At 37.9% G+C, this 25,696-nt stretch overlaps 1 protein-coding gene across 2 annotated transcripts in view; it reads right to left on the bottom strand.

The window, feature by feature from the left end:
- SYNPO2 (synaptopodin 2) overlaps positions 1-15,843 on the bottom strand; it is a 78,504-nt gene extending 62,661 nt beyond the window's left edge. For both annotated transcript variants that reach the window (XM_064416342.1, XM_064416343.1), the window contains exon 1: positions 15,580-15,843. In XM_064416342.1, the coding sequence (XP_064272412.1) occupies positions 15,580-15,708 (129 nt within the window). In that variant the 5' untranslated portion in view covers positions 15,709-15,843. The remainder of the gene's footprint in view (positions 1-15,579) is intronic.
- Positions 15,844-25,696: the final 9,853 nt, after the last annotated feature.

The following is a 25,696-nucleotide window of genomic DNA, read 5'->3' as shown; positions in this document are numbered from 1 at the left end:
GCACATGGGCTGCAGCAGGAAAGTCCCATTATCTGCACACAGCTGAGTAGGGGATTGTTCCCCAGCTCCATGTCTGCTTTTGGCAGCCAGTGATTTGCCTGGTGCATGCAGGAGCTCACTGCCAGACTAGACCAGACCAGAATGTAGTAAATTAAATTTTCCTTAAGAAAGGGGATTTCTGTCTTATCTAAAGAACTGAAACTAGGGCAGAATGTTTTAGTCTTTCCTGACCTTTCTTCCCTTCCCTTTAAAACACTACAGTATTAGGTTGACTTACAGCATTCTGAAAAAATTAATATTTTGCTCTTTCAAACTATCCTTATCATGCCCAAAAGAGAAGATAATTTGGTTTGGTTTTATTAAAATCCTTTCTGAACTTTTTACACTGTAGCTATTCTTCCCAAATGAGTCATACAATAACCATTCCCAGTTTGTAGTCAGTTCTCCAAAGAAGCAGAAGAAAAAAGAAACAACTTCCTTTTAAGGGAATGAGACCTGTTTGTAAAGATAAACCTCTTTCTGTTTCTATTTGAAGACATTCTCCATAACCCAAGAACTGATAGTTATAAAAACACTACCTACTTTATTTGGACTACAAAAACAGTCCTAGCTATAGAACATTGTTTAATTTAGCCTAAAGCATCTGTATATCCACTCACACATAAGGGCATTGTTGGAATGACACATGCAACATGTCAAATGAGCAGCAAGTTTACCAGAAATCTGCAAGAAACAGCTTGACATTTGTTTGATTTCCTTTCATATAATATTTTTTAATCGGTTAGTTTAAACAAAGGAGTATTTAATATTTATGTGAAATGAAAACAGTTAAAGAGTATGTAATTGTATAAGTAAGCTAACAGCAATTTCTTTTAAAGTGCTGTATGCTCCCCCAAAGGGAATCATGCTGCTTGAATGCTAGACAATACATATGCTCTCAGGATTTGGGAAAATATCTGTGTGCCATAATTTGCTGTGACAATCCATGAACCTCTGAAAGCCACTGTTGTTTTAACAGCAGCTTTGTTGTGCTACTCAACTTCTGTCCATAGAAACTGTAACAGGTATTGAAGTGTCCTCACTGGGCATTTTGTTCTCAGACTGTGGGCCTGCCAAGCTTATTCCATTAGCCCTGAAACCAGCAAATGCCAGTTTCTCTAGTACCACATGAAAAAAAGATTGAAACATTAAAAACTTGGGATTACTTGGGTTTTTTCCTCCCTTGGGAGGGGGATCACTTTGCAATCTAAAACATCCAGAAATGTTTTCTAATTTTAATGGAAGCTGGAACTCAGGTAAGAACCAGATTCTGGTAGCTGGTACTGTAAGGAAAGTTGCATGTGTCAGGAGAGCCACAGTAAGTTTTAAAAAGTTGGGCTATGGGGATTTTTTATCTGACATTCATTTCAAGATATTAATTTTTAAAGTACAAAATGTGTGATTGCATGGAAATTAAACTATTTCACTGGATCTGTTACTTATACAGGAAGGTAAGAATAGAGTTATAAATTAGTTAAAGGTTGAAGGGGACAAAAACCTGATATTAATTCAGACACAAGCAGAGATGAATTGTTAAAGTTGTATTGCCATCCATTTAGCTCTGAACCCCTGACACCATAGTTTATTAGAGAGGTGGAGACAACAGAATCCTTTGTAAAAGGGATTTATATTACCAGAGGAGCTACAGCAGACTTTAGCTGTGTTGTTAAAATAAATTAATCAAAACCAGCAGGGGAGCGTCCTTGAATTACAATGGATGCATTATTCAGAAACTGTAGATTGAATTTTTAAGGAAATCCAAAAAGCATGGAGCTTGGGAAGGAGCCAGTTGGGGTTGTTTTTAATGCTGCCATTTTGACAATTCCTAATATAAGAAGCTGGAGTATTGTTTCATACCTTTGGCATACATTTTTGTGATTTTATTTAATTTTCTTCCTCTGAATTATTATTTTTATATATTAGCACAAACATAATATGGCGTCTCTCATCCCAGAGAGATCCTGAAGTACTTTCATTGTCTTTGTCTAAGATCTGTGCCAGCTTTAAGACATTTGCTAAGTCAAGGATGCAATTCCACAGACAGAAGGCTGCAGCCCACACATTCATGAAATGCATCGATCCTAGAGCAAGACCAGCCAGATGTGCTCCTTCTGGGAGCTGAAGTAATGTTTTCCTAACAAACCTCTCACAGAGGAAAGGGATGCAGCCTAACTGATGCCATTAGATCATAGGCATGAGTTGGAAGTTTAGTTTAAAATATTTTTAGAAGTGAAATTCCTGCAGAGGGTCAGAACCTCCAGGTGCACATTTCTTGCCAGGATCACTGAGGGACGGACTCAGCAGGGAATGGCCATGTGCTGAAGGCACAGCACTGATTTCTGCAACACTGCTTCTGTCAAGGAGGAAGGGCCTTGAAAAACATCACCATTTGAAGTGCTATTATTTATGCTGAAGCACAGCTTTTATTTTTAGCATGGATGTAATTTTTATAAAACCAAAATGCTACATCTGACAGGTAAATATCACTGATGTTGCTGAATCTCTCAAATGAGTGAAACCTAGGACAAAATTCCTACCTGCTTAATTAGTTTAAATTAAATCCTGGTCTCTTCCAAAACTTTGAATAATAGAAATAAGGATTAAGAAAGAGAACAGTGCCATGAGACTAAAATAAAAATATATTTTCAAATCTTACTCAGATGTTAGAATAATAATAATTTTAAAGAATTTTCTAAAAATAACAACAAAAGAAACAAGTACATGCAAATGCACAGGATAATCTTGACTATCATACATCTGGAAAATATAAGTGCACGTGAAAGAGCTGCTCATTTTGAGGATTTAATTTAATAACTCATCCTGCTCAAGATTAACACGTGGCCATAACAAACCTGCTTGCCATCAGATTTCACAGCAACGTGGTCACAGAAAGATTTCAGATAGCTGTAGTTGTATTACTCTAGGATAGCAGCATCCCTTTTCATTTTGTGCGGCTACTGTTGCTCCAACTTTGCTCCAAGATGCCCTGCATATTTTTCACCTATTAAACGATGCATCTGACTTGGTTGCATTGTTGTGGAACCTCCAAGTAACCTTACTATGTTTAAATCTTAAATTGTGCCACATCCTCATGACTTGATTTTTAGACTGAAAACTGCATGGGAAAGCAACAAATAACTGCATCATGTACCAATTAAGAGGCACCTTTTATAAGTACTTTTGAAATGAAACTCTGGCAGCCAGAAATCCAAAATATTCTGTGTGACAGTTCCCTATGGAAAGTGTGTCAATTCCCGACAAAGGTCAAATACGAACTTTAAAACAGGAGAAAAAAGCAGAAGAGGAAATGGACATCACTGCCTTCTCCTCTCACATGCACTGTGCTGCTTTCAGAGCTTATTTCTGAAAGAAAAAGCAGTCTGAAGGAACATCTGGCAATATGACAGCATAGTTTTCACGGGTGATTTTTCCAAAGAGTGTAAGGAAGCCCCTGGTAATGTTGAAGTCAGCCCTGATTTGCAGCATTTTCCCAAATGCCAAGGACCAAACCAAGGGAGTAGAGGCCAGGAGGAACGTGTGAAGGCACAGGTATTAACTGAAGAGACATTTATGTGAATTGGTTCCATACTTCTGTATTTGTTTCCTGAGCAAGTGCTTTCCAACAATTCAAATTACTGTGTACATTGAAAATTGATAGGTTGTATAACTCCTTATCTCATAGCTGATTTTAGCTTTTTAACAAACTCTTACAGTCACAGTTTTCAGCATGCTGGTGATGTAAGAAGTAATTTAAAAACTAACTGAAGATCAGGAGTGACCTTTTAAGAAACTGAATAGGAATGTGAAAATGTACAGTGCTCTTTTTCACCTGAAAGATTAAAAACTGACTCAGATTGCCTCAGAAGACTTTGCTGACACCTCTTACTAATATAATTTTGAGAGAAAACTATTATATGAACTGCAAGTATCTCCTCAAGTTTCTCTGGGAAGCACACTTTCTAAGGATGACGTAGTCTATAAAAAGATGTCACAGGCCAGAACCTCCATAAATTAAGTTCAGTGTTAGACTCAGTGTACAGTTCATTTTCTCTTTATTATTTTGCCCTAAAACATCCTTTTTTTCTTATTAACTTATACAATTAATTGAAAAACCACAGCAAAAGCATTTTAATATCACTGTGATGGAAAGGACTGTACATTCTTTTAGCATGGAAGAAACTAGTCAAAACCAGCCAAGTGCTGTTGTGTCAGGATCTGTATTTGGGATACTGCTTTAGGGTGGGACTAAATGTGATCAAATAATAGAGAAACTAGAGGTACAAAAGGCCTGTGTGAGCCAAGTTAAATGGCCAAAAGAAAACCCAAGCACATGAAAATATCTGGCCTGAGAGCATCTTGCAAATGCAAAACTGAAGAAATCCACAAAAGTTCATGAAAACTTTTAAAGTAAACTAAACAGTGCAATTTTTGCTTTAAGGGATATGCAGGTATAACATGAGATTATGTGAATCCCCATGGGTGAGCACTGCTTTCTGTGCTACTACAGGCCTCTAAAAGCAGAGGGGATTTCATAACATATCCTTTCTTCTCATAATGATCTGATGGACAGCTATTGGAAGAAGCTTTTGAGTTGTTTATCAGACAAGAGAGGCACTGCACAGGGCTGAGGTAACAGGTAACTCCTACATCTGTCCATCATTGGGTCTGCATCTGGCACATTTGATCCAGTCACTGAAATAAATCATATTCCTTGCTCTTGATGGATCATACCTGCCTACAAACATGGAACAATGAGTATTTTTCAACCTTTAAAAAACTATTTGGGTCTAGGGCAGTAAAAGGTTTTGGGGAAAGATTTGGTTTGGCTCTCATTTTTGGTGAGTTGGATTGCCATGCCATTGCCTACAGCAACACCCAAACAGCCAAAAAGAAAGCTCTTCCCATAAGAGGAAAGGCTCCTTTCCACCCTTTGCAGTTTCAGCTGATTATGCTAAAACAAGATCCCATTTCTGCCTGTCTATTTTTATCCCAGGGCCCAGCAGCTGATGAACCATGCCAGGGTTTAATTCTTCAGCACTGGACGATGCAGGAATCCAGGGGCCTGAATGCAAGTCTGATTTGAACAGGTCAGAGCATCTTTAGTTTTTGCCTGAGTCAATTAGCACCCATTATCAATTTGTGCTAATTCCCAGCCTGTGCAACTTCTCCAGTCCTCTTATGCAAATCAGGCCTGGAAGCAAACAAGCAGTGAGTGACCCGGGAGGCTGGTACAGGGCTGGGTACTATTGTTCTCAGGCCATGCATTTCAGTGCTCTGTTTGTTCATAGTGTAACTCTAAAAAAAAATCACAGGCCACAACCCTAACTACCTCCTCAGGCTTAATTATTGTAGCCTTTGTACTGTTCTTGCCAGTGTAGAAAAAGGAGCATTCATGGGTCTTTCACTACATTAAGATTCATTGGATTGTTTCTCACTGTTCCTGTAAATATAAAGGAAGAAAACTGAAAGAGAATGACAAAAGGTTCTAAAGTCAAACCCCTTCTGTACTCAGAAATTGTGTCATGAAATCAGAAATGCTTTGGTAACATTATCCTGGGGGATGTGAAAACTGTCTTAAAAATGTAACACATTTAGGAGCTGCATCAGGATCCTTGAAAGGAATATTCAACCATGAAAAATTTAGTTACATCACACCTGTACTACTGATCTGTTAATTTTAAACTATTTGAGTAAAAATGGGCTTAAGCTGCAAAACTCAGGTAGATTTCCAACGCCATGGCTGGTCAATGATGCAGTCTTGGATTTGGTGTACTTCATTTTAGTCTATTCTTAATCAAATTAGTAAAATGAACATCTAGTGTTACAGGCTGAAGTCATGACTAAAAGTGAGGGGAGAGAAAGGATAATGAGGAATTTATTAAAAACACCATTTTAATATAGCTCAAAATTTGATTTAAATTGGATGCAAGACCTGGGAGAGTTCTTACACCTCCAGGGCTCCCAGCCCTGTCTGCTCAGGCTGTCATCATATTGGGCTGCAAGAAACTGAAGTTTGAGATAATATTTTTCATTCTCTTTTTAATTATTATTTCACTGCACGTAATCTATAGTTGTGTGTAATATTACTATGATACTTTTATTTTCTCTTTAAAGGATTACAACTACTTCCTTCTTCTGCAATACCACTGAAATAATTTTTGGTCAGGGTTTTTCTAAGATCAAAATTTGTCCTAACTGTAGTGTTATGAAACCACAAGTCAAATCCTAGGACAAATTTATGGAGCCCTCCTTAAGGGGATTACATTTTATTTGTGTGTAGGGACTAATAAGTAGGAGTGAAAGGAAGATTTGGAATTACTAATTTGATGTAATGATTTTGATTCATTTGATATTCTGTGATTCTTGACTTGGTTTATAGACACATTTTCCTGAGGGCATTAATTCTGCTATGTGGTCTGAGGGGAACTGAGCTGAACGATACTTTCAGCTTCAGTAAGAAAACATTGAACCTCTCAACAAAAACTCTTCCAAGGTGGAACTGTCTTTACATTCACTCACCTGTGATTTTGGGGATTGTGAAGAGCACCATCTAGTGATAATCAATAATGTCAGTATCATGAAAAGGTGATTATTTGAAGTGGACTTAAAGGCACACTGCAAATTACTTACCAAAGGGGCTGTGGGGGGCTCCAAAGAAACAGTGTCCTAGTTGTGGTTTTCAAATGTCAGGTACCTTCCCTCAGATACCCCCAAAAATGCACAATGCATCTAAAGACTGACTTTGACTAACAGTATGAATACCATGAGATAACAACTTTAATACTACTTTTTTTTCAAAAGCTAATTATGTAGTCTTACTATGCATTCGATAATGAAACTCTCCACTTTTGTGAATGGCTTATTTTATATTGATCAGCATAACATATTTATTCCACTGGCTGACAATTTAGGTGAAACACTTCTAATTTCCTAGATATCCTTTCTTTTTTTTTTCTTGAAATGCCAACAATTCTGAAACTTTGGTCTCTTTTTTCTATGAAGGATGTCTAACAGCTGCTCCTTCATGAGGATCTTAGGCATTAAATAGTATCACATGTTGGAATTTGCTTAAAACATCCATGCTTAATGATAGTTCTTCCTAATTTGAAGGATTTTGCAAGCAAGTCTTACACTATCCATCCTGCAAGTATTTTTTTAGCAGAAAGCTCATTATGAATACATGATAATAAAGAAAGCTATTTATCCCTTTCAGATTACTTCCATATGCATCCTCTGTAATTAAATCAGTGGCTTATGGCAGGTGGCCTTTGAAGTGATCTCTGCAAAATAGGAAAATGTAATTTGTGGAACAAAATGCTGATCACTTTATTCCAGCCACATCTGTTAAACTCTAGTAGTTCAGAAATTTCTGTGCTGAGAGAGTTTGTGTAAGCAGAAAGTTTCCCATATTTCTTTCAGTCCAAAGGAAAATCAGTGGAAGTGATGGCCACTATTCTAACCATATAGCAAGGTTTGAAGTCAGAGGTATTTTTTTCCTATAATTTGCAGTGAATTCACTGAAACTGATGTTTAAGGAAGTAGCTGTACTTTTGTATTTAAATAGAAGTACTACAGTGAGAATGATAAGAGAAAGCAGAGTAAGAATTCCTGGCAGAGAAGACGAGGGTTTAGAAAGGTAAATAGAGAGATGACTGTTTCAGTGGTGGTGGATGAATTAAGATGTCAGAACTCATTATGTGATTCCCCTTGACAGCAGCACATCTTGGGAACACCTCCTATTACACAGGTACAGGCAACAATTGCAGTTACTGCTGCACAGTTCTCCATGGAGGTGCTTTTTTTACAGATGAAAAGCAGGACCCTTAGAGCCTTTCCAAAGGGATGCCACTTAAACTGTTGGAGACACATCTACAAGGTGAGTGTGTCAAGGAGTTACAGACTTGTCCAGCCACACCTGTGCCTGCTGGAAAAGTGTCACCCCCAGCTGCCTGGCACTCCTCTCCCTTTCCTCCTTCCTCTCCTCACCTGGGGATTTCTACACTTCAAACGTGACAGATAAACTGCTCCTAGGACTGTTGCCCAAGCTGTCAGGCAAAATGAGGTGAGTTAGCAAAGCCCTGAAATCTAAATTGTTTAGGGAATACCATTCATCTAACACAGGTCAGTCTGTTTGCACGGCTAAAGAAAACGAGGGCAGTTACTAGGAGTGCCTTCAACCAGTAAACATTTTGAGACTGAGAGATATGGCCACTGTCTACATTTTTTCCTTAGCTTACACTGATACATTATCAGTCATTTAATTCATGGCTTCTAGTTTCTAGTGATGTCAGTCTACTCCATACTATTAGCAATCATTTCTTTCTCTTACAAATAAGCAGATTGAAATGCCTTCAGCTCAAGTGAGTATCTTTGTCCTCACACAGACTTCCAAAACGGGTTGTAAAAGCAATATATAATTACCAAATAACTTGAATAAAAGTTGCATGATATAACTGTGTTATCACAATATCCCAAAGTCTAAGGTAATTTTTTTGTTCCTTAGAAGGAAATTACTTCTGCTAGACACAGAAATCTGTTCTAAATAGATCCATAACAAAATCTGCTACACTCTTCCCAATGAGGATTTTTATTCATGATATCTGCTTCCAATTAAATAACTGCACTATATTATACATACTAAGGTCCAATCCTTTGTCCTTTGAAGTCAATGGCAAAGCTCCCAATGAGTTCATGGGACAAAAAGTAACTCCTCTGTTAAGGCTTCCTTTAGTGAAATTTCAACTGTTAGGTTTTCAAAACAGGGCTTCAGCTTTGCCATCTTTTTGCCATCATACAACAAACAGCTCCTGATATTCCTGTATTAGGCAGAGAGTACTAGGAAGAGAAAATTTAGTCTTATTAAATTATACTCCCCTGTCATTCTGTTTGCTTTTCTTTCTGTTGCTGTCAAGAGCCACAATGGACATATGGTGTCTTACATTATTTTTATTTTAGGACTTTCTAGAAATTCAATATTGCAGCAATTTATGCCATACGTGGCATGTTTATGCTATGGAGAAGGTATCAAATGAAACCAGCAGTATAGAACACCACAGTTTATCTACTTCCTTCATAGTTTTGACCCATCACCAGTTCATCTGCTAATGAATTGTAATATAAAACATGCTTCAAAACCCAAAGCATCCACTTTCCTAAATAGGACCATATTTCTAAAATATACTTACAAAAAGGCAAGTTCATAAAATAATGATTCTACAGCTACTCAGTCCAGGATGACATAACTCTTTTGAAGCAAAAGGTTAGCCATGCAGTCAGTGCCCAATCCCAGATGTAGGAAGGAGATGTAAAACAAATAAAGATACTTAAAGGATTCAAAATCTATTTCTATAAAGTAGAATGACAACTTGCAGACAGAATTTCCCTGCTAAATAAGAGAGGGACAGTCCGTGCTGTGCCCAGGACTGCAGAACATTGTAGAGAGCACAGGGTCTAAACCTGTTGTCTCTGGCAAGCTTAGAGTCAGGTTTTTGTTAGAATTTACCTTCCACATAAGCCCCAGATAAGACAGCCACTTTTCACTGTTCTTAGCCCTCCACTGAGAGCAAGGCCCTGAGGTGTTTTGAAGATTTTTGGCCTTCATGCTCAACACCAGGTTATATTGGCAGGTAACCAAAACACAGCACTTTGATTTTGGTGCATACTGAAGTGTTCCAGTCTAAAAGTGTTAGTCTGATCCTAAAATTCCCACTGACTATGGCCTACAGATTTTAATGAAATGGTGCAGATGGGATAAATTACTGAAAAGGGAAAAAAAAATCCACTGTGTAACTTGTGTACGTTAGGTTTGAAATTTAAAACCTTCAAGCTGATATCCAGGGGTTTTTTTTACTGCCAGTTTTGTTCCAGCCAGTGCTCATGAGTACTTGTTGCAGCCTAAATGTTATCATTTCTCTCCATAGCTAATTCCATGCACAGAATTGTTCCTCTTAAAGCTGAAGCTATCTCTGTTAATCCTTCTCTCCTTATAGAGTGCTAAGCATTTAACTCATGAAATATGGTCCCTTAAAGTAATTTCTGCTCTAAATATTTCTGCTGCAAATAGGAAGAACCCTGAGTTCTGCATTTGAAAGCAAAGCCTTTCATGATATGCATAAATTGTTAGCTGTGTTCTCTTAAACAATCAGACACAATCCTAGAGGACTCTGTAAATAACATTTCCTGTTGTGATATTTTAATGTGATCTTGGCCAGAAGTCTTACTATTACATTCACATTCACAATAAGAATGCCATGGCAAAAAATACAGAACAATGACAAGTAATAATGTCTTGCAGGGTATTTTAAATGTTTCCAGCAAAGAAAGTACAAAATGAAGCAAAGCTCTATACAAAGCAGCTAATCTAATTTAGTAGGAATACACTGTTTGGTTTTTTTAGTTTGTTTAGTTTAAATCAGTGTGAATTATGGTGTTCATTCTATTTCATTGAAAACTCGCCTAGCATGAGACCTGGAAAAGCATCAGTTGGAAATAAGCAAAATGAATAATACCATGTATCCAAAACATGCTTGTGTTTGGCTAAATACTGTGGGAAGCATGCCAAAACCAGCTTGGTATGTAGTCCTGTATATCCAAAATGGGGTATACACTCATGTGCTAGTTCAGCCTGCAGCTTTTAAACAACTAGATGGGACTCCAGTGCTAAACATTTCCACTGGCACAATGGCTGGAATGCAAAAGCTTGAAAGTAGGGAACACAGAGCCCTAACCTTTAGAAGAACATGTAAACCTTTGTTGGTTAAGGTGTATGGATATTTTTCTTCGTTATTTTTCCAACTAGAGCTGGCAGATTTTTCAGAACAGAGTTATTTAACAGTGGCCTATTCTAGCTAGATTTGGGGAACCTTACTTTGTTCCTCTCTTTTGCAAAATAAATTAACTTAAGCTACAGAAAGCCCAGCTTCTTCCAGTCTGTCAATGGAAGTTTGGTCATTTACTTAAATACAAGATGAACTATGTCATCTAAACACGTGCAAAAATGTATTGGTTCTTAAATTGGGTTAAGGCTTGTAACACAGTCAAAATCCTCTCCAGAAAAGATAGATAAACCCACAATCTTCCACATAACTCCTTGTGTGAAAGAATATGTAAATATGCCTTACAGAGTTTTCCAAATATCAGCAAATACCAGCTGTGTCAGATGGTCTGAAGGGTGAATTTGAGAATAAGAGTCTGTCCAGGCTTCAAAAACAAACTATGTTTGGAAATGTATTAGCCAGCAAATTTAAACAAACAGTTTTAAATACAGGCCAAGTAAGGCAAGTTGTGTTTAAAATCATGTAGGTTGACTCTGAACTCCCCTCCTTTGCTGCCAAAGTTCTAAGAACGTTTTAAACATGACTTGTTCTGCCGATTGCTATTGCTTAAAGCTGTGCTCAAATCCTGCTTAAAATGTTAAGTGATACAAAGGAGGCAGGATCAGCAGGGTGGTGTTAGCCCAGAGCTGAGCCTTCGCCCAGCTTGCTGAGAACTGCAGTGCCAAGCAGTGCTGGAGAGGAAGATCCTGCTTTCACCAACCTCATTTACCTGCCTGCAAGTGGGAGCATTTGCCAGGGGTGACAATGTAAGGGCATGACAACAATTTTTAAAAAGTTTCCTTCAACCCAGCAGCTCTGATGTGTTTTGTGGACAGACCAACTGTTTGCTAATATCTACGTTACACATACATATATGTGACAGTGGTGTGTTTTGCCTTACTCAGGATCCAAAGCTTAACTGTGCTAGCATCTCTCACCCCTTATTTTTTTTCTGCTAAACAAAGTGTAGAGGTCAACTTGATGAAAACCTCTTATGGTTGTTCTGTATGTGTTAAGTATTTTGGATAAACACAGAGAAAAAGCCAAACTACCACAACACAGCCCACCTCTGTTCACATCCAATGTTAAGTAATCATATTCAGATATTACTTTTCACACTGTTGGTTCAGGTTATTCCCAAGTCTTTGAGTTTCACTTTCTGTTTCAGGTTCCAATGAATCCAAAAGAATGAAACTGAGACTTGAAATCTGAGCATGTTGATGGACAAGGGCACAAGTCTAAAATGACCAGGCAGCCAGTTGTCACATGTCATTGCTACGCCAAAGGTAAAGCTACCATTTGGGAAGCAGTAGCAGAAGCCTCCTTCTCCTCCATCCATTCATTTTTACTTTTAGGACACTGATCTGGATTTCCTTTGAAGTGCTTATAGGTCAGAGTCATGCATCTTGCCTCCCTTAAATATTAGAATTATTTGGTTAAGTTCCCAGACATGAATTACCAAGACTTTGACAGATACAAACAATGAGTTCATCAAATTACTGTTTGGTGCAGATAACAAATATGCTCAGAATAATCTACCTGTCTTGCAAAGATGATTTAACAGAGCCATATTGTAGATGAATATAAATCTAATCATCTATAGGACACCTCCATTAAGTTACCTGTTGCAAAAGACATGCTTCTTAAAGGATATAATTTTACTGTTAACTATTGTTAAGTATTAATAGAAAGAGTCACAGGACTTTCTTTCAAATGCTAGTTCAGAAAATCAGCCATTATTTTGTATATATTTTAAATTAAAAACTGCAAAGAAATTTTCAAGAAGAAAAACCACAATGATATTCATTTTAACAATATTCTTTCATATATCTCATGGTAAAACAGAAAGGACCTCATGCATTGCTTGGCTTTTATATATCTTGAATACTTATCCTTCTAGGGTCACTGCTACACTGAGATTTCCCATCTCCTGCTTTGGGAAAGCCATCCTACAGCACAGCACTGATATGGTTTAGTGAAGGGATACACACAGCCACTGTTTTCCTTAGCTTTGGACTCATGATTAATTTTTTTTTTTTTAATAACATCCATTTATTAGAGAACTTTATTAGCACAGTGTGTGTTTGGACATAGCATTTAAAACACTTTTAAAATATTGTGTCAGTATATAGAAAATGCAAATTCTTTTTAACTGAAAAGAAGTTTCTATGGATTATTTGCAACATTATCACACTTCACAAAGTAAGTTGGTGTACAGAGCCAGGGTTTAGAGGAGGAGAATTGTTAAATACTTCTTATACCTCTACAGAAAATGAGTCAAATGTGTATCTTGAATAAGGGTTTAAAATAGACAAGCAGAATGAGACTTCCTCATACTTCAGAAAAATCCATTTGTAGCAATCTCACACTTACAAACTACTGAAAGGTCTTGAATCTAATTTAGTGGTTATAAAATTATTTGCTAATGAATATGGCCTGTTTTATCTGCAAAAGTACTTGTGAAAAAGTACCGAGATATTTTTTGGTAAAAGGTTTGTCTTTATCTCTCCATTAACACTTTTCATGGTAATGGAAGACAATAATTTATACTCTAGGCAAAACTCTCATGGATTTCGGTGGGAATGCTACTTGAAAATATGCTTTAGGAGCTAGGCAGAGGGGGAATGGTTTACATATTCTTTATAAATGTAATAAAATTATTTAAAAATGCATAAAACAAACTGGTAAAAGCTGCTTGTGGCAGTGAGTTGCAGTGACTTATCCCATCAGCTTTAAAAACAACACGTTTTCATTATCAAAGAGTAGGTAGTGTGCATTTGGGAATTTTGTGTCCTGACATATTTTAATGGATTATCTCATTTCCCTCTCTTTCATATCCCTCTCCACTTTACATCTATATCACAATCACTTTTCCACTCATGACCAGAGCCTGAGTGCCCTTCCCTCCACTCTAACAAAGGTAAAAAACCCCTCTGGAGCTTTTCCTTTCATTTACAGGAAAACAAACTTGTACCTGTGAGGTTTTTTCCTAAAAATACATATTATTATTTTCTAAATGTGAATCTATTTTCCTGGCGATTTTCCCATAAGAAAATACTGTGTATTATGGAATATTCAGTAATAGAGTGTATTACTGAAAACACATTGAAGTAAGGTACAGCTACCTCAAGTCCCAGCCTTTAGTACCCAGGCTTAAATGACCCAGTCTAGGATGTGAACATGAAAAAAAAAACCCTACCCACCCTGGAATAGACCATTTTTATCAAAAAAACTAAAGCTTAGTCAGAATCTTGTGGTTTTTACTTTTGATTTCATGTAATCAAGGCCACTTGCCTTTTACCGTTGCTCACCGTTTTTTAAGTTCTAGCTACAAGTTTTCACTAGATGGCAGGAGTCCACTGCAATCTGTTATCAGAGATTTTACTTGCACAGAACAGATGCCCACCGGTAGGAAAAAAGTGAGCATGTTCCAGTTTTGCAAAACATAGAAAAACAAACAAAAAACTTAACAGGAATGAGAAAAATTATTCAGACCCTCAATAAATCACAGTTCTGTTACTGTTATCCGTTGGATACAGCTAATATGATAGGCTGGAAATAAGTCAAAAGAATAGTGAAAGATGTTCTTTTCTCGACAGAGAGCTAAAAGGACCTTCTCCTATAAAATGAGGTCGATTTATTGTTTTTGCTTATTGTGAAAAAGTTAACGGATACAGTAAATTAAAATTAACTAATAACCAAGTGCATTGACAGCCTGAAAAAGTTACAGCTTAAATACTAAACTACTGATCTAAAATACCATATCAAAGTAAAACCAACAGGCTCGGTGTACTGCATTATCAAGATACTGGAAGGTACCTCGATAATTTTAAACTCTCTCCCTCAGTTTAACCAGGCAGAGCTCACAGGCTGATGATCAGTCCCCATACTGTTTCAGCCAGTGGTATTTTGCTGAGCTCAGAGCTCTGGACAAAAATTGTCCCTCTTGTCTAAGAGAACAGAATGCAGCTCCATACAGTTACATAAGCCTTAATAACTGTGACAAATCTTCATTGTTGCAGTGGAGTGAGCACTGATTTTTAATAAAACTACCTCTGAAAAATTATATCTGCAAGTTGGGGCTACCAGTTCCTATTTTTAATTTATTGTCAACTTCTACTGTCTGTCTTGCCCTCTTTCTATATGTGCAGATAATTTATAAAGTGTCCAGTAGTTTTCAGCGTTGCTCATGAAATATAAGAGGGGATCTTTGGCATCTATTAAAGCTGCTTCTGAGACTGGATAACTTTCCAAAACCAGAGATAAGTCAGTGTAATGCTTTCCAGGATTCCCAAAATAGTAAGAACATTTTCTCATGATAAAGCTGTATTTATTCTATGACCAGAGTAGAAAAACTATCATAAATAGATGACTGAAGCAGCATTTCCTAATATGAGACTGAGTTTTGCGATGTGCTGAGTGCACTCAAAGCCAGAGAGCGAAGCACACAGGAGCTCAAAGGCACACATCGTGTCACAAGTGAAACATTCAGCATCTGACAAAACCTTTGCAACACTTGCAAGCTACCAAAAAGTGATAATCCCTTTTTACTGAAACCGACAGAATCGGCACCTGTAGGATCTCTGCCAAACACATTAGCGAATTCAAACAAGCATTGCAACCAACCACACCCACCATTTCCCTGGAGGCTGGATGGATTTAAACAAAGTGGTCCTGTCATCCGTGCCCACAAAATTCCAAGGACATCTTTCTGTCATGCTCCTACCTTGGCGATTTGCAAGGGCTGCTTCTGCTCCTTGCCCCCTTGCAGCCTGAAGCCCCACGGCGCCCCTCCGCTCATAGCGATGCAGAGATAATCCCCTGTGCCCATTTTCCTGGTGCAGCTGGGCAGCATTCACCCACGGGAGAACATGAAAAACTTTGGCTCGCAGATGTTCAGCGAGCTGCAGATGCGTCTGCCGGGCAGAGCTGGAGAGCCAGAGCACCACGCTGTTGCTGCTGCTGTGTACTGCACGAGCAAATGTAGTCATTGAGGGCAACGGGAGAGCTCCCTCGCACCGAGGCACAGCCCACTCTTTCGTCAGATTCCGATGCTCAGCCCACCTTCAAAGTAAAGCGAAGTGAGCTTGGAGCTTAAGGGAATGCGGGCAGAGACTGCCGTGAGGCTTTAAACATGATTCTCCTGCCAGCTAAATCAAAGCAACAGCAAAAAGAAGTGTGACAATTTGGGAAATGTTTACTTTCTTGGTAAAATGGTAAATGGTGCCAGATGTTTTGAACTCTAGTTTACCCATTTCTTGCCTTTTCACTCCAAGCAGAATCTCAAGTGAAACACCATAGACATCCTCTGAATAACTGATTTGCTTGGACTGAACTGGCTTTAGGATTTTCAGCTCTGCTCTGCATGTACTTTGTACAGCACTGCAGGCATGTAAGCAAAAATAAAAAAAAAGAAAAAAAAAAGAAAAAGGAAAAAACTTTACAATTTCCCTGTCATAGAATTGCTTCTTTTTCTAGTTCTCTCTGGCCTCAGTATAGTTTAACATGTAGTGCAATTTAGCAATGACCTGAATTACTATTAGACCCTAATAATACCACTGTTCTTATGCAGCCTGTTGCCTTTCCTACCAGAGAAGGGAAGAGGGTTAGTAAAATGAAGTATCAGATCTACAGATGCTATCAATGGATGGTTTGCATTGTGTTGTTAAAGGGGAACCTTACCATAAGCACCAAAAACAAAGAAAATTCATTGGGGTGGTTTAAGAGGTGACTGTTCTTCAGCACAGGATGAATACACTTCTAGCTGAGCAGCATTATCTCCTATCACCTCAGCCCAAAGTCAGGTAGCATGGTTTAAATCACATTGCATTTTGAACTGTGCTGGTTCTAAAGGAGAGTGTTTAGTGAATGAGCAGTCTTTGATATCTGCACAAGTTTCTGAAAGAAATACCTTTTGCTTTGAGACCCAGAGTACTGGGACATCAGATTCTCACAGTATAAATTCACTCAGGTCCCTCTCTGAAGTGTTTCCCCTTGGCTGGTTCTAAGCTGTCAGTGATGTTGGGGCTACAGGAAACCCTCATTTAAATTACATGATTTTGCATCTAAGCAGCAGGTAACCACTGAGGGCTTAAACCTATCCAGTGCATCTGTCAATTAAGTGACCCCTTGAGTGATGCTTCAAAGTATCAAGGTAGAGAGAGGATCTTCTGTCAAACTGAAATATTCTGGCTGGAAAAAGCAGACAGACTTTTAGGAGCCTGCGTCCTTCATTAGTCCTCTAAGGCACCAAGGTAACACAAAGCCTGGGTGGGGAGAAGATCCCTGATCAAACAGAGGAAAATGTCACTCTCCCAATAACAGGATTTAGTAGGAGGAAAAGTGCTTGCTTTATTGACTACAAGTCAACAGCTCTGGAGAAGAAAAACAGGCACAGGTTGCCATATAATTAAATACTTAAGGAAAACACCATCAGAGAAGGCATGCTAGGGAAGGGGATGGCCTTTAAAGGGACTTTGCTAGACAACCTTTGAGTGCAGACACCTCATTTGAAATAGTTCAAGGTGGCTAACTGCTTATTATCATCTGCAGTGTTGATATGGTGCACCAGCAGACAGATTTTTAGTCTTTCTCTAGGTAGAATCTTGCTTTAGACAAAATTCTCTCATTTTAAGCTAATGATACAAGTATTTATAGATTTTATGGCAATAAAACTCTTCAGTAAATGGCTGCAACAAATGCTCCATGACAGTCTGTTAAATACAAAAATTAAAAATCTGTTTGAGCAGAATTTATTACATAATTATTAGGCCTTCAAATGCTACAAGTTTGTGATGAAATGCTTAATTACTGTTAGGGTCTTTTGAGCTTGTATTAGTCTCTTATCATTTTGGTAAAAAGGAGAATGATCAAATCTGATCTCTACTTCTGAACTTGTTCATATACTTATTGGAGAAATCAAATTAACGATAATCACCCCTGCATTTGGATGCTCACATTTGTGATGGAAACTTGTACTCAATACAGATGTCTCTGCCACTTTTGACCATATAACTGTACTGTGCAAAATATTAGAACAGAACAACCTTGATTAGTGATTGTGCAGCTGAAAAAATGACCAGTCAGAACACCAGATTCTGTTTGATTTTGGTGTATGATAAAGCTTTGGGAATATTTTAACCTGGTACATTTAAAGTGATACAGAACACTTTGCTTGAACTGACAAGAGCTGTGATCCTAATAGGAGAATAAAAATAGGAGAAATAACTTTTTTCTTGTCAGCATGTTGAGGGACTTTTCTAACAAGAATTTCAAACAAATTGCTGCTTTCTTCTAAGGGCTAATTTCTTGTTTGCTCTGCAGTAAACCATTTGAAGTCTGTAACTAAAGTATTCCCATGATGGGGACACCCAAAACTTCCTATGTCTTAATCTCTCAAAGAACATTCCATAAGCCTTAACAATTGCCAGTTGCTTTATATGAATTTCTTAAATGCTTATGCTGCAGCATGTTTTCCTTTTTAATACAACTCGTATCTTTTTGTACACTCCTGCGTCCTGTGGGATTTCTGAATGCTGGTCAGAAACTGGACATCAAGATTAAAGTGGAGTCCATAATGGCATTTATGACTTTTTGGTCTCTGTAATTTCTAGAGTTTAAAGAAATTGCATAAATTCTGAGATTATTTTCAAAATACACTGGAAAATTTCAAGCTAATGTTAACTACAGCCATTCAACCACTCCCACCATCTCCATTGTTTCACTAAAACCTAAAGATTCAGTTTTAGGCAACAAGTGATAAAACTTTGATGTCACAAATAATCCTATACACTGGGAAAATGACAAGTGGCAGAACTCACTCAAAATCTATCTGTGCCCAAACACAGGGAAAGCTTTGGCTTCAATCCAGTCTTGTATGATGAGATCTGTATGACAACATTTCCAGGTCAAACCTCCCCTTGCTCATCTCCCTTCAAGAACTGCCAGTCAAGAAACCCATGGATGAGCTGTGATAAGGTAGGAATAGCCATACTTGTAGAACAGCCAAAGTGAGACCATCTATCCTGGAATGTTGTCTCTGATAATAGATGGAAATGGAACATGGAAAATAGTGCATTTCTTTGCCCAGGGAGCCTCCACTGCTGGATGTGGCAGCTCTGTTCTTTGTACCAGGAATTTCTCTTCCATGAACTTTGGATGTTGCTTCCTCTTGAGCGCACATAACTTTTAGTATCTTTAGCTTAGCATGGGAAGTCATCCCTAACTAAATACTGACATAAATAATCACCTTCTCTGCCTTGAATCTGGATCCTACAGATTCATTTGATGTCCCCCTGGTTCATGGATCAAGGAAAACTATGACCAATTGTGACCCCAGGCACACTTCCCAGGCACTTATTTTACAGACCTTTTGCATATCTACTTTTTTTTCAAAGAGAGAATAGAATAATTAGCCATCCTTTACTATCTCACACCTTTCATTCTCCTCATTTTCTTTCTCTACATTCTCTATATTCTAAGTCCTTTTTGAAATGAGGATCTGCAACACCACGCATGCTTCAGGGAGCAGACAAGGATGGGATTTGTGCAATAACATGATGATATCTACCTTGCTCTCTAGCTGCTAACCCCAACACTCTGAATTTGCTTTTTCAGACACTTCAGAGTTAATGTGTTCCTGGAATTATCTTTCAAAATCTTCAAACCTTGTCTGTTGCTGCTTAGTTCAAAGCACATAGTTTTATATGTGAATTAATGGTTTTTCCCCAATGTGTATCACCTTATACTTCTAAGCCATGTTATGGTATGGCTCCTTAGTTTTCTTAAAAGCCTTTGGTGAAGGAATTTGTTGAAAGCCTTTTGTAAATCCAAGATAAATCAGATCACCCTTATCCACGTGTTTTTTGATCCCCTCAAAGAGCTGCCTTATGTTTGTGAGGCAGGACTTCTTTTTATGAAAACCTTTTTAACTCTTCCCAGATAAGTCATATTTATCCAGATGTCCACTGTTCCATATTACAGCTTCCACCTCTTTGTTTTGGATAGATATCAAGCTGACAGACTTCTTGTTTTCCCAGTCTCTCTTGGAAGACTTTAGTTAAAAAATGGCACTCTCTTATCTCAGTAATGGTCAACTATTTCAGCTTTGAATTCCTCTAAAGCTGTGTGGTCTTGGTGACCACTTCTTAAGTTTCTTTGCATCATCTGCTGCCACTTGTCCATATATTTTCTCCTTGTGCTGTCATAATTTATGATACTGAACAGTTTTACTACAAGTGGATTTATCTAAAATCTAATAATCAAGTATTTCTGCAGCTGAGTTCAGAAGACATTCTTCAAATGTGAGAAAAAATAAGACATATGTTTGTCTTTTCATCCAGCAATAAAAGCAAAGCTTTCATTTCACCTACAGTAGTAACCTAGGTCTGTGGATTCTTTAAAAATGCAAACATTTCCACCCATTCCTTAGTAATGAGGAAGAGACAGAGGGAAAGGGGATATCATGATCTCTAATTTATGGGCAGCATTTTACTGCTGTAAGTACCCAGATGGTCTGACTTCCTCTTTTTTCTGCATTTAATTTTCTTTTCATATCTGATTTTTTCCACATTAAAATCAACATCAGCTAGTTCCCCAATAATACTTATTTTAACAGCTTTCTACATTTAACTGTATCATCTGTAAACAATTTAACAAAATACCCAATTTATTGTAGAATGTGAATTTAGCCAAATGCAAGAATCAGCAGGGAGGGAAAAGTTTTTTAAAATGCCAGTGCTTATTTGTTTGGTGGGTTCTTGGTGGCTCTTTTGTTTGTTGGTTTGGTTTGGTTTAGGGGGCTTTTTTTGTTTGGTTTTGTTTTGTTTTGTTAATTATGTGGGGAAAATCCCTCACTTGTAAATATATAGCTGATTTAATGAAAAAAAAACTATAAAATCACAGCCATGCCACTATAGAAGTCATGAGACACAGTCTCTTCCAAATGAAGGGAAGATGACCCCTTCCAATATACCCCTTCAAATGATTTTTTTTTAAAGTGGCTTCTGCAAACTGGGCAATGTCAGGCACCTCAGCACATGTTCTTTTCCCAAATCATTGCCTAATAACATACCTTCCTTCATAGCTCTACAATTCAGTAGTTACATAAGGCAAAAGCAAATTTTGAAGGCAGATCTAAACAAAATTTTTCACAAATGTTACAGCAGTGGAAAAATACATTTATGCTTAATCGCTACCCTTAAGTTTTTTTCTCCTGAGTTTAGAAGCAACAAGGAACAGAGACACATGGAAGGGATTTAATTTTCAAAAGAGGTATAAAATGACAATGTGAATTAAATATATTGATGGAAGGTTCGAATGCGTGGCTCCAGCTAACATCCATTAAAGCTGATTCTCTTCATCTTTTCCCAGCAAAACTCCCTTGTCCTACAAGATAAATTAATAAAATCCAGATGTTTTGATTGCATGAGGAACCTTGCAGTGCACTGCCAGATAAGAGGATTTGCTCACTGGAAGTACAGACATTGATTGGCAAAGGTACCAAAACCAGTAATACCAAGTTCTTAGTGAAAACAAATGAAATATACAGGTCATAGGTAATTCTTAGCTACCTAAAAGGCTGGACAGCAAAACTCTGCTCACACTCATAGCAGGCATTGAGCAGTTCCTCATCATTAAAGGTAAAAGCTTTTAATTTTTATCCCTAATGTGGATTATAAGGCAAGGTAGTGTATGATGGGTTGGAATTTTAGAACTAGTCCTGCTTTCTTGGTTTTTTTTGTCCACCTTCAAGACTGGCAAAGGAAGTGCAATGGAAGAAGCAAAGAAAAGTAGAGGAGGGTATTTTTCAGCATTTTGGTTACTGGGTGTCATCCTAGATTAGGAGTTTTGAATCTATTGTGAGGGGAAAAATCCAAATAAACTGGCAAAAGAAGCCACTTTCCTCCAAAACACAGAAACAATATTGTTAGCATTGAGCATTGCTGAACTCTGTAAGAGTAAATAGAAATTTGTGTAGAGAATGTAACTACAATCCAATTAATGAGCAGCTCTCAGAGTATGTACATAGGTCCTCTGCAGCCAAAGACCTGCACCATGAAATATAAGGCATTAGAATGTATAAAAATGTATGGATAACTCAAAGAGACAATAATCTGGGGAAGAGGCCTCTCGTGGTGTTTTGGTGGTTGTCCTACCTGCTCCTACCACAGCCAGTCTCGGATCATCAGGAAATACTTCCCAAACTGGCTAAAGTGAAGTAAACTTTTTTTTTCCCCTGGACTTCTTGGAGAAAAAATATTTTGAGGATTTCCTTTATAAAAAGATGAGGATTTCAGATTGTTTCCAAAAATTAGTTCACAAAATAGCTACAAGACTTTGTTGTGAGAGAAAGTAAAACACATTCACTGCAAGGTTTGTGAACATGGGAAAAAAAATTGTGATGCTGGAATTACTGTTTCTTATTAATCTAGGAGTAATGTTTTGGGCTAGAATTCATGTTTCCAGGTGCCATTCCACTGCTGGTTTTACTTATCCCTGTGTTTGAGCAAGTAAGAACTAATTTACTCTTGGGACTTGGAAAGACTCTTAGGTGTCTATTTCCTTTTCGTTTTGATTCCCAGGAGACGGGATGACTACATTTTTGGCTTCAGTAGTTGGAAAAATTCTGATAAAAGCCTCTAAAGTAAAAAGAAAACTATTTATGTGTAATTTTCTTTCTGGTTTTGGCAGGGAGATGCTGCATCCCATTCTTCCTAGCAAAGCCTAAGAGAATCAAAATTGATCTTCTTTGCCAAAGCTTGGAAGAGCCTTGAATGGAACACGCATGTAAGTAATGCAAGCAGGTGTTTCACTTTCCTCACCTCTGCCCTAGTGCCTCATCCTGCTCTTTGAATTGTCATTTAAAGGGGGCAGTTAAGTAACAGCACCTTTTATCCATTGGTTCATCCAAAACAGTTGGATTTTATGGTCACCCCTCTTCCTACTGAAAGAACATTTCATGCCAGTGTGTTGGGCTAAAGAAATCCACCATGCCAAATTCTCCTCTGATGTACAACAATGAAATGAATCAAGAGTAATCACACCATATTCAATTAGAAAATATATTTTTAATATAGCTGAGATATGGATTAGGCCCAAATAATCTACTAAATTTTGAAATGATGGTTTAACGTGGAACTCAGGATTGAACACAAATATTTAAAATTAGTCTGATGAATACTCTCCTGCATCAGATTTCATCTTTTAAATTTTGTTTCCTGTTAGCAAGTGTAGAGGTGATTCACTCCCCTTGACTGGCTGCTTTGAAAGAGTTCAATTACATGCATGGCTGCAGTCCAGCATAAAAATCAACTATTTTTGCATTGCAGTTTAAAGCAGGTATTGTTTCTTACTTGGAAGGCTCGTAAGAATGAATTTTTCCATAGTGAAAACAAGAACAGGAGAAGCAGAGAAAAACTGAGTTATAATGCAGTATGGGTCTTGGGAAGTTTGGGAGTTACTATACTTGAAAACTCTTGTTTTTTGGTCTGGGCCTTGAAAATGGGAGAAATAGCTGCTCAATACAGTGAAACCTTGAGAAATATGAAAACTTCTGAAATTCTGTGCTTGAAGTTTGGTAGTTTTGCTTGTAGTTTGATAGTTTGAGTCCTCCTGGAGTATCCTTTCCTTCCCTTTTTCCTCTGTATTGCAAAATAAGCTGTAAGGTTTCTGAAGCAGTTTCTAACACTCACAACTGCAGTGAAGTGTTTTGCTCAGTGTCTGCCCAGTCTGACGTTGGTGGTTCCAACTAGAGCACCTGGCAAAAGGACAGGACATAAAAAGTCACCTTGGCATCAAGTCCTGCCTGCAAAAGGCAGACAGCATTGCTCACTCTGCCTCTGAATGGTTCTGGTTAGGCTTTTCCAGAGAAGCAGGGGTGACACAACCAGGACCTCCCTTCAAGAATTGTTACCCCCCATCCAAATAACTGCAATAGATTAAAAAGCAATCCAGCTATCTTCGTTCCTGGCAATAGGAACAAGAATTCCAACTCTTTGATAACTAATTCCTTTCCAAGTGGAGCAGATTCTATTGGAAAAATCTGCCCTCCAAAAACACCTTGATGTTTAACCCCTGCTGATCCTTCAGCCTTGCCTGTTTGCTGTATCTTCTTGCCAGGAACCAGTTTCCAGATTTCTCAGCTCCTTCTGCCTCTGGTACAGGCCTCTGCTTTTGGTGCTCTTGTACTCTGTAGCTGGCCTTGACACGGATCTGTCTGTTTTCCACACAACTGCCCATGTCTGCAAATGCTGAACAAGTGGTTTTTGTGCCTCCACAGTGCAAAGCTACCACACATGCTGTGACACCAAGCATGGCATAGAATTTTACTCCTGCCCTTAATTTTAATTGCAGCTGCATCTCCTATCCCTCTGTTGCTTCTATGGTGTAAAAATAACATGATGGATCTTTAAAAAATAATTCTGATGTTTATTTTTGTTGATCATGGGGAAGGCATCAATTGCTTTATACTAAAGGTATCCAAATAGCATGAACCCAGTATTTTGAAAAATACTTTGTAATCAAGACTGATATTCAACATTAATGGTGGAGTAAAGCAGAAGCACAGTCAAAGTAAGAACACACATAGAGTATTTGCATCTTAAGTAACTCAATCAAATAACCAGTTTGTTATGAAGACCTCACTCAGCTACTCTTTTTTATTGCTAGTAAGTTTGAGTACTGCTCTATAGCAAGACTCCACTACTGTATCAGAAATTTTAAATACAAGCAGGAAACATAAAATGAAACCCAATGTAAATAAAGCTGCTTCTGATGCTTTTGAATGTAAAATTGAAATACATCAATGTTTGAGAAATTCCATACATTCAGCAAGCAAACACAGAAAGGATGGTTTAACTTTCTGCTGTTCTTTCAGACTGGTGGGCTAATGTTTATTCACAGTGCTTTATAATTTATACATTATTAATCAGATTATACTAAGACCTCATCTGTGTTTTTATGTTAGAGTTCATTAAGTAGCAATTACAGCAGGATAATCAAGTCTTGGGGGTTTTTTTGATTAAGTACAGGTAGTGCAATCTTCCACTCATGCATCTTAGACAGTAGTAAATGAATTTTAAAAATAATTTAAATTCCCCAACTGAAACATCACAGCAGTTTTCTCAGAACACCACATCTATCTCCTGTAAATGTTCCAGATCAAGTTGCCAGAATGTTGATTTCATTAGAAAACCCAAATAGCAACAGTCAGTGAGAGTAAGTGGAGGAGTCTCACAGCTTGCAGATATTGGGAAATCCAGAGGCTTGAACCAGCCAGAAAGTATTTTTTGGGAGAAAACAGCCACAGTGATTTTTCTAAAGCACATTTGCTTTTGTAACGTGTGGCTTGCATTGAACTTACCACATGTGGTAAGCGTTTATAAAGCGTTTTATAAAAAAATTCTGTTTTACTGAGTTTCAGGGAAAGAAAATGGTTTTAGCTAAAAGGGGACCAACTCAACAAGAGATCAGGACCTTGGCTTTAAGGCAAGTGCCCTATTCTCAAGACCTAGAGTGTCTCCTAAGTAAATACTAGCACTAAGTCTCTTTCACTTGCATATTGTTTTTCGTGCCTGAATAGCATTTTTTGTTTCACAGATATGCCAGCAAGCTCTACCAGCAGTCTCTGAGGTAGGCAGTGAATGCCCTCTGTGCTGGTTGGTTTTTGTCCTCTGGGGGAGTTAGGGAGCATGGAGACAACAGGAGCCATCATTGTGGATTTCCCAATTGCCAGGGATGTTGAAAAGGGTCAGGGCAAGGAAGGAGTGAAGCACTCCAGTCCTCCCATCCTCTGCAGGATATAACAAAATTCAGCCATTTCTAGAGTCAAACAGTGCAGCTGT

This window comes from Passer domesticus, chromosome 4, assembly GCF_036417665.1.
Source record: "Passer domesticus isolate bPasDom1 chromosome 4, bPasDom1.hap1, whole genome shotgun sequence".
Taxonomy (NCBI): Eukaryota; Metazoa; Chordata; class Aves; order Passeriformes; family Passeridae; genus Passer; species Passer domesticus.
Note: the sequence above shows the minus strand (reverse complement) of the source record. Positions and strands in the feature narration are given on the sequence as shown.